General features: G+C 38.3%; 1 protein-coding gene across 1 annotated transcript in view; it reads left to right on the forward strand.

Moving 5' to 3' along the window:
- LOC148133582 (vomeronasal type-2 receptor 26-like) overlaps positions 1 to 2,967 on the forward strand; it is a 34,816-nt gene extending 31,849 nt beyond the window's left edge. Inside the window, exons 6-7 of the mRNA XM_087965744.1 lie at positions 2,476 to 2,530; positions 2,786 to 2,967. Of these exons, the coding sequence (XP_087821870.1) occupies positions 2,476 to 2,530; positions 2,786 to 2,967 (237 nt within the window). The remainder of the gene's footprint in view (positions 1 to 2,475; positions 2,531 to 2,785) is intronic.
- The last annotated feature ends 6,925 nt before the right edge of the window (positions 2,968 to 9,892 follow it).

A 9,892-nucleotide genomic window follows, 5' to 3' on the forward strand; every position in this document is an offset into this window, starting at 1 on the left:
ATTATCAAGTTCTGCAAATGCTTACAATATTCCTATGATCAGTCTTTTGTTTTTCCTGTTTTCAAAGTGTCCTGACTGAGATCCAATGCCCTGTATGGAAAGAAAACTGTGTTTATTATTTCAGATATTTCTAAGTTTACATGGCAAAGGAAAAAACCAAGAACTAGATACAAACTAGTGCTATATGCTAAAGAAAAAGGTGGGTTGGGTTTACCAGACCTGAAATTATATTTTGAGGCATGTTGTCTTGCCTATTTAAAAGAGTGGGTGAACCTCCAGAATAAGAGGCTACCAGAATTAGAGGGCCACGAATTAACGATTGTATGATACAATTATTTATGCTATAATTAAAGTTAACGTTGATTTTAATAATCACTTTGCTAGACATACCATTACTAAGAAATTGGAATAAATAGAAAAGAATGTTCTGTATGAAGTTGCCTCTTTGGATGTTCCGAACCTTCTAGAACATTTTTTTTAAAGAAAAGAAATGGTGGTGAAGCCAGACTGATGGATGTATGGTAACATATTATCTTCAAACTCTGGTGCACCTACATTCAAGTTGAGGGAATAACTTGAATTAGAAGGTTAGGTTTACTTTTAGTTCATATACCAACAACTGAAGGAACGGTTTAAATCAGATAAAAAAGAGTTGTGGTTTTGGTTTTGCTAAAAATTAATTGGAAATCTTATTGCGTGGTAGTGATTTTATTGTTAAGATTTATAAAATGTTGTTGAAATTGAATTTGGAACATGAAATTTAAAACTTTGTTATGATTCAGTGGGCAAGGTATTTTGGATATAATGTGATCCTTGATCAATGGAAAATATGAAAGGTTTAAAATTTACACCAAACTATAATTTAAAAGAAAATTTTTATAACTTGATCTATTGCTGTGATATAAAACTCGATAAATTATCCAGAATGTATAAGGATATTTCAAATGAATGTTGGAAGCATAAAAGAAAAAAGGAACCTTTTACCTTTCATGGTGGACATGTGATAAAGCAAAGAAATTTTGGAGTAAGATTCATATTATAATACAGAAAATTTTTCAAACAAAAATAAAAATGAAACGAGAAACTTTTATTTTGGGTTTGGAAACTAGAAGAAAAAATTTGTAACTTTTATCTGATATGTGTTGACACACAAAATTGGAAGAACATTTTGATTCCCATTATATGAATGGCTACAGAAGCTGATGAAATTGGTAGAAATTGCTAAATTGACCATTTTGGTTAAAGGAAAGAATATAAGTACTTTGTCTCCACATGGAGACCGCTTGTGACCTTTGTGCTTGAAGTGGAAAAGAATGAAACATTGATTTTGGGTTTTACTGATTAGGCTGATGTTTTTCTAGAAATGGCTAGTTTATATTATTATGGGAAAACAAAAAGTTATGGTTTGATGTTAATGCTTTTTTTACTGCAATAGAGGGTCGGAAGTCAGTTTTCTTCTTTTCTTTTCCCCAATTTCTCCTCACTTTTCTCTCCCCCTTCCCTCCCTCTACTGTGTCTTCCTATTTACTTTTCTGTTTTATCTTACAACCTAATAAAAATGTTTAACTGGAAAATAGATGTGTTTATTATTTCAAGGAGGGAATTTACTTATTTTGTTTCTTATTTTATTTAGTTTACTTTTAAGGGACCATTTTAAAGGATTGGGTTCAATATCAGCATTTTTATACATATACGGCTGTTTGAGGCTTTATAAAATTTCCCTACCACTACTCAATTGTTTTGGAAATAGCAATGTTTAAATCCTCCCACCCATCTAGATCTGCAGTGCTGCCTCATCAGTGTGAGGCACAGTTTCCCTCAGAGGAATGAATGGGAATGCATAAGAGGTGCATGCATAGGAAGTGGAGAGTACATGGAGGCCAATGGTATCTGGCAGGAGCTGAAGCCCATGATGTGCAGGTGCTCCAAGCACTGGGACTACCGGATCAACCCTCCAAGCAGCAGGAAGAGATAGAGGCAGGGGGTTGAGGCACCAGATCAGGCCTGCTGAATGCAACGGGTAGCCACCCACTCATCCACCCACTCTGTCCCACCATTTGCTTTTGATTGCCTGTGTCCACCCCAGCTGGGATGGGGCAGGAGGCTGCGTGGCCCCCTTGCAGGCCAAATCTCATGCCATCCTCCATGCATCTGCTTCCGCCCAAACCTCTTCCTCCAGCTCCACCAGACACATGGGATGAGCCTCCCACCCAATGCCCCATCCACAATAGCCCCAGTTTACAGGAAGGACAGGGAGACCTATTCCCAGGAGGCAGCTGGGACTCCCCTCTCTATTCTCCCTCACCTGAGCCCAGCCCCAGAGCTGACTCACATGCCCTACACCAGCATACATTGGGACCCCGCAGCCAGGACACAACTGCCTCACCCCCTGCCTCCCATTCAAGCAGTGGCACCAGCAGTAACAGCCCCCTCCAGCAGGAGCCCCTATGTCCCTCAACCCTCCTCCCACTCCAGGAAGCCCAGACTGGGCAAGGAGAGAGACCACAGCAGCAGCAGCCCAAAGCAGGAGGCAAGTGGGCTCAGGCATTCCCTCAGGGAAATGGGGCTGGGCTGTGGAGTCTGTGGACCCTGAGCATGGCCTGAGAATCTCAGTGAAGCTCCTCTGGTGGATAAGTCTGGTCACACACCCCAACATAATTGACATCAAACTGTCCATGGCCCTCAATGAAATGGAGTCTGACAGCCCTGCTCTAGCTCCTGTTAAGTCTGATTCATCCCTCAGGTTCCTTCAGCAGAGCTCTGGATTTCTCTTGATCCTTTTCAGCTGCCTCAATTGAATCCTGGGGCATGTTGGAAACCATGGACCAAAAGAGGTTGCGTGCAAGTGATCCCATCCAAGACCTCAGTAGCTTTCCCTTCCAGGAAGTGGCTGAGGCCTCAGAAGGACCATGCAGCAGAGCCTGGGGTATTATCTCCAGTTCCCTTTGGAACCTCATTGGTCACTAAGAGTGGACTGTGTTAGGAATGATAGCCACCTAACAGTTGGGTTGGAAATATATAAACCAAGATAGTAATTCGGTATTGTCTCTTTAAGAAAATGATATAACTGTGATAGGCTGCAATTTCTCCAACAGCCATAAGATGGAGCCAGAAACCTGATTCTTACTTCCTTCTTCTCTTTGTATTTGGCTGGTGCCGGGTTTTGCCTAATCATAGGTATTTTCTGGATTACTGTGAGTTTTTGCAACTGTTAGCAAACTACATTTATTGAACTGTATTTATGATACTGGACTTCGAATATTGGATTATTCCTGGGCTTGTTGTATTGAATACTACTTGCTTTAACCGTGTATGACTTGGACTGTTTGTTGGACTTTGTTTAACTGTTTACTGGCAGTAAAACCTACATTTTAGTATTCAGTGTATCTGTATGCTGGTTTGTGTGTTATTCAACACCACTCTCGCTACATTTCCCTGAGTGCATTCATTCTCCAACATTGGTTATGGGCCCAGGCGCATACCAGACTCAGCTAAATGAGAGTTAGTGTGAATGCACAATACCGTATACAGATAGCTGTTTACTATTTAATTGTGGTTTACTATCCTGGTAAAGATGGCACAAATCACTTCAACAAGTCTATCACTGATAACCTGGTTGGATGGAATGAACTACGTTTCCTGATCTATGAAGTGCAGTCTACTTCTGCGTAGAGAAGGTTCATGAAATGTAGTTCAAGACCCACTGGATGTAAATGCTTGGGATCCAGCTAATGAGGATGATGACAAGAAGCCTGCTGACTTTAAACAGAACAACGAACGAGCTCTTTGTATAATTGGACTAACACTGAGTGACCAGCAACTAGTCCATATTCATGGAGAAGAGTCTGCTGCTAGGTGTTGGGAGAATTTGAAGAGGATTTATATTCATGACAGTGTAGGTGCACACATACATCTTGCACATAAACTGTTTAGAGCACGTCTTCTGAAAGGTGGAGATATGTTAGCTCATTTGAACTTTATTTATTTTATTTTATTTATTTATTTGATTTGCCAATTGTTTACAAGATAATAAGTATAAATGTATACATAGTTGTGAATACATGAAATGGGTACATATAAGAAAAATAAAAGAATAAGAGAAACAATAGGACAGGGACGGTAGGCACGTTGGTGCGCTTATGCACGCCCCCTACAGGCCTCTTAGGAAAGGGGTGAGGTCAATAGTAGACAGTCTAAGGTTAAAGTTTTTGGGGTTTGGGGAAGAAACTACAGAGTTGGGTAGAGTATTCCAGACATTGACCACTCTATTGCTGAAGTCGTATTTCCTGCAATCAAGTTTGGTGCGGTTTACTTTGAGTTTGTATCTATTGTGTGCTCTTGTGTTGTTATGGTTGAAGCTGAAGTATTCATTGACAGGTAGGACATTGCAATGTATGATTTTATATACCATGCTTAAGTCAGACCGAAGACGGCGTAATTCAAGGTTTTCTAGTTCTAGAATTTCAAGTCTGGTGGCATAAGGTATTCTACAACGAGTAGAGGAGTGGAGAACTCTTCTTGTGAAATATTTCTGGACTTTCTCAATTGTGCTAATATCGGATACGTAGTGTGGGTTCCAGACTGATGAACTGTATTCGAGTATTGGTCTAGCAAATGTTTTGTATGCTCTGGTTAGTAGTGTGATATTACCAGAGAAAAAGCTACGTAGGATTAGGTTAACAACTCTTAATGCCTTTTTGGCTATGTAGTTGCAGTGGGCTCTAGCACTTAGATCATTAGAGGTGAGTATTCCAAGGTCCTTTACAGAGCTTGGGTCATCAACAAGATCTTGACTATTCAGCTTGTATTTTATTTTCTGATTTTTTTTGCCAATATGTAAGACAGAGCATTTATTTGTTGAGATTTGAAGTTGCCATTTGTTTGACCATTCTGATACATAGTCAAGATCTTTTTGTAGGGTAGCAGTATTGTCTGTGGTATTGAACAGTTTTACATCATCAGCGAAGAGAACGCAATTGCTCTTAATATGATCACAGAGGTCGTTTATGTAGAGTATGAAGAGAGTTGGTCCTAGAACACTGCCTTGGGGAACACCACTATTGACAGGTACTGGATTTGATAGGACGCTCCCGATTTTGACCATTTGTCGTCTGTTTGACAGGAATGCTTCTATCCAGTTATTCAGTTGTCCAGAGATACCATAGGATTTTATTTTTAGGAGTAGTTTGTCGTGTACCACTGAATCAAAGGCTTTACAGAAGTCTATGTAGATTGCGTCTATTGTTTTGCCCTGGTCGAGTTGTGTCGTCCATATGTTTTTGCAGTGTAAGAGTTGCAGATTACAGGATAGTTTTTTTCTGAAACCAAATTGTTTATTGGAGAGTAGGTTATTTGTCTCTAAGTGAAGGATGATGGATTGGTTAATAATTGATTCCATGACTTTACAGGTGACGCAGCATAAGGAGATTGGCCTGTAATTTTCAACTAGGCTTGGGTCTCCTTTTGAAGATGGGGATGACTGTGGCTTGTGACCATAGGTTAGGCAAGGAGCTGGTTCTGAAAGATTTTTCAAAGATTATGCTTAGAGGTTTGGCTATGGCAGTGGATAGCTTTCTTAAGAAGTAGGCACATATTCCATCCGGTCCAATAGATAGAGATGGTTTTAGGTTGCGTAGTGCTTTTTCAACATTGTCTTCTGTGAAATCGATATGTATTAGATCATTGTTGTTATCTGTGGTACGGCTAGGAAATACTGGGCATGATCCATTGCTGTTTACAAATACTGAGCCAAAGAATGTGTTAAAGATGTTGGCTTTAATGGTGTCGTCGTTGCAGTCTTTACCATCAGGTCCTATCAAGGGAGGGATGGACCTTGAGTCTTTTAGTTTGTTGTTTACAAAATTGTAAAAAGCACGGGTGGAATTGGTGCTTAGAAGGTTTTCCTCTTGTTTAATGTGATAATTGGTGCATTCGGTCTTTATCTGGTGGCATAAATTTTTGTATCGGTTTTTGAAATTGGCAACGTGACCAGATTTGTTTTTCCGCCAGAGTGATCTCTTTTTGGATTGAAGTTTCCTTATTGATATGGGTAATCTGCTTTTTTGTTTTGTTTTGGGAGTTGTTGTTGGTACATATAGTTTGATGACTCTTTTGACTTCAAGTAAAAATATGTTGTAATGGTCTTCAACAGTATTGCATCCAGTGAATAGAGATTGCAATCAAGGGATGAGAGATCGTTGTCTATAAGATCATAGTTGCCTTTTTTGAAGTTGCAATTGGGGATTACATCATTGTGGTGATTTTTGTGTGGACGTATGTTGAGACAAAAGTCAATCATATTGTGGTCACTACTGGAAAAGGGTTCTTTAGTTTGTATTCCGTAAATTAAATTCAAACTATTGCAGAAGATGAGATCGAGGCAGTTGTTTAGTCTAGTGTTGTTGGTTACTAGTTGTTCCAGTCCCAGATTTGTAATAGCATTGTAGAAGGTTGTGTGTATGATTTCAGTTGTACAATCATTTAGGGTCCAGTCAATATGAGGTAGATTGAAATCACCAAGAAAGATAAAAGGGTATGGGCAGGATGCAGCCCATGTTAGTAGTGTATTTAGCTTGTTTACATGTTCGATGTCATAATCAGGTGCTCTGTAACATAGTAAGAATCGAATTGTGATATTTAAGGATAGTTCACAGATGATGGTCTCAGGAAGAGCAAGCTCCTGGGTAACTTGGATATTTTTTAGATGTAAGGATTTTTTATAGAAGATAGCAACACCACCTCCTCGACGATTTTCACGATCTGATCGGTAAACATGATAGTCTCTTACTGTGGTAATGGAGTCGGGGAGAGATGCATTGAAAAGAATTTTTCAATGAATTATTTGAATTATTTCAAAAGAATTATGAAAAGAATTTTTCAAGAGCTACATGAAAAGGAACTGATTTTTTCAGAGCTGCATCAAGTTTACATCATTCTTTCCTCATTGGATGAAAGTTATAATGATTATGTATCTTTACTTGAAATCCTAACCAGAAATGAACTGACATTGACTGACATAACCAGAAGATTGTTAGAAGAGGCAAGAAGAAGGCTGGATAGAGACCAACTGAGAGAGAAACAACCACAAGAAGAGGATTTGTTTTCAACTGTCTATATTGTTAGAAAATGTTTTTCTTGTGGGGCTAAGGGACATATAGCTAGATTCTGTAAGAAGGGAAAATGACAGGATACTAGTAACTACCAGAAAGCTAAGAAAAATGTTAATTTAGCTATGACTAGCAATTCAACTGTAAATCATGATTTGTGGGTAGTTGATAGTGGAGCATCACAGTGCATTACCAGAAATAGAGAGAGTTTTGTTGTGATGTCCATGAGCAAGCAACGTGTATCATTGGCAAATGGATGGAAAATGAAAGCATCTGGTAAAGGTACTGTATATTGTTCATGTGTAAATGAGCATTTATCTATGTTACATGTACCTAAACTAAAATTTAATTTGTTATCACTAAGGGCTTTAGTTAAGATTGGTTATGTAGTAACCTTTAGGGGAGATAACTGTATAATAGAGAAAGAGGGTAAAAGTGTTACTGCTACTTTAGAAAATTATTTATATGTTATACATGATGACCAGTTGCAGATGGCTAACAATGTTTATAGCAATGTTAAGCCAACGAATGTATACATTTACTACATAGACGTCTGGGGCACATTAATTTCAAGATGCTAAAACAAACTGTTAAATTGTCAGAAGGAGTAAGGTTGAAACACTGTAGCAACTACTTAAATTGTAATGCCTGTGGTCAGGAGAAAAGCAAGGTTACTCCAGCAAACAGACTGAATGGGTTTAAGACTAAAGAACCTTTAGAGGTTGATTTTGCTGACGTAATTGGTCCTAAGCAACCCAGTTTGGGAGATGCCTGCTATATTTTGAGTATAATGGATCATTACTCAGAATACAGTTTCTGTTATCTAATGAAAAACAAAACAGAAACATTCCAACATTTCTTTAATTGGCTAAGGTTTGCAGAAAGAAAAATGAAACATAAGGTAATTACTGTAGTTACAGATAACAGGACTGAGTTTATTAACAATAGATTCCAAACGATGTTAAAAGTGGCTTGTATCAAGCATAAACGTTCTGCACCTTACAGGCCACAACATAACTTGTTTATAGAGTGAAGCGGGCAAACATTACAAGCCATTGCTCGCACTATGTTATCTGATTCAGGTTTGCCTGAAACACTGAGGGGTGAGGCCATAATGTGTAGCAACCATGTTTTAAACAATGTGGTGAATACAACAACTTTTGAATTGCCATTCACTCTTTGGCATAGCAGAAAACCAAGTTTAAGTTATCTACCCACATTTGGAGCTCCAGCATGGGTGCATATTCTCTCACAAGTAAGACTGAAAGGGCAACATAGAGCTAAGAAATTATTTTTCATGGGTTATGAGGTCAACCATAGATCATTTAGATTTTGGGATAAAGGCACATCTAATATTTACTGTAGCCCAAGTGCAATATTTCTTGAATATGTTGGGTGGCATAAACTAGAACAGAAATCTAACAATGATGTAGTTATTGACAGCCAAGTAGTCCCTAATGATGAGATAGTTAAACCATCAATAGCCATTAAAGAGGAAGCACAGGCACAGGAGGAGGTAGAAGAACAGGAGCAGATGGAACAGGAGAGTCCACCAGTAAGCCCTGAGTTGCCTAGACATTCAACTCAAGTAACAAGATCACCAGATAGATATCAGGCTAGTATTGTATGCCAACTAAATATAGTTCCTACTAACTATAATGAACTGAAACTGTATCCTGCTAAGGATCAGTCTGCTTGGCAGGAAGCAATGGATAAGGAACTAAAATCCTTACAAAGGTTGGAGGTATATGAAAATGTCAGGTTACCCCCAGGTAAGCATGTCATAGGATGTAAGTGGATTTATAAAATTAAGACAGGTGTGGATGGGACTGTTACCCATAAAGCCATGTTAGTAGCACAAGCTTTGATCAGTCAGCAAATGACCATGATGAGGTGTTTGCACTTAGTCTGAAAGCTACCACATTATGAGCAGCATTAGTGTGGGAAGCTAAGAATAAATACACAATAAACCATTTAGATGTGGAAATGGCATATCTACATGCACCGTTGCAACATACTATATATTTAAAGAAGCCTTTGGGGGTAGAGACTGATAACAAAACTGATTGTTGGAGATTAAAAAGAGTCTTTATGGCTTGAAGCAATCAGGATATGAATGGAACCAATGCATAGTGAAGGAATTGACAAAGATAGGTTTTGTAGCTGGCATGGCTGATCCATGTTTATTTAAAAAGGAAAGTGATGGTGTAAGTTCATTGTTGCTATTGTTTACTGATGACATAGCATTAATCAAGACTGAGCAAGAAGCTGCTGAGATTATTTCACTGTTAGAAAAGAAATTTAAAATAAAACATTTAGGTGAAATTAAACAGTATCTTGGTTTAAAAATTGATAAAACTAGGGGAGGATACAAAATCTCACAGACAGATAAAATTAACTAGTTACTGAAGAACTTTAAAATGTAACTTTGTAAACTGGCTAAAACACTAATGAGCCAAGAGTTTAGCCACAGTGATGTGCAAAGCCCTGTATTTGAAAAAAATATTTATCAATCTTTAATTGGTAGTTTATCTTATCTTAGTAATTGGTCAAGGCCAGATATAGCATATAATGTTAACCAATTAGCCAGGTTTATTGCTGAACCTACTGAAAGGCACTGGCAAGTTTCTAACCATGTATTGAGATGTCTTAAACAAACGATGCATTATGCATTATATTCAGAGCCTAAGGATGAACTAACTTTAACTGCATATGCTGATGCAAGTTTTGCTACAGACGTACCTACACGTAAATCAATGTCAGGTACTGTAGTATTATTAGGAAGG

The sequence above is a fragment of the Notechis scutatus genome, chromosome 1, assembly GCF_049901735.1.
Source record: "Notechis scutatus isolate UNSWTSFEM ecotype Mainland chromosome 1, rNotScu1.2, whole genome shotgun sequence".
NCBI classification, from domain to species: Eukaryota; Metazoa; Chordata; class Lepidosauria; order Squamata; family Elapidae; genus Notechis; species Notechis scutatus.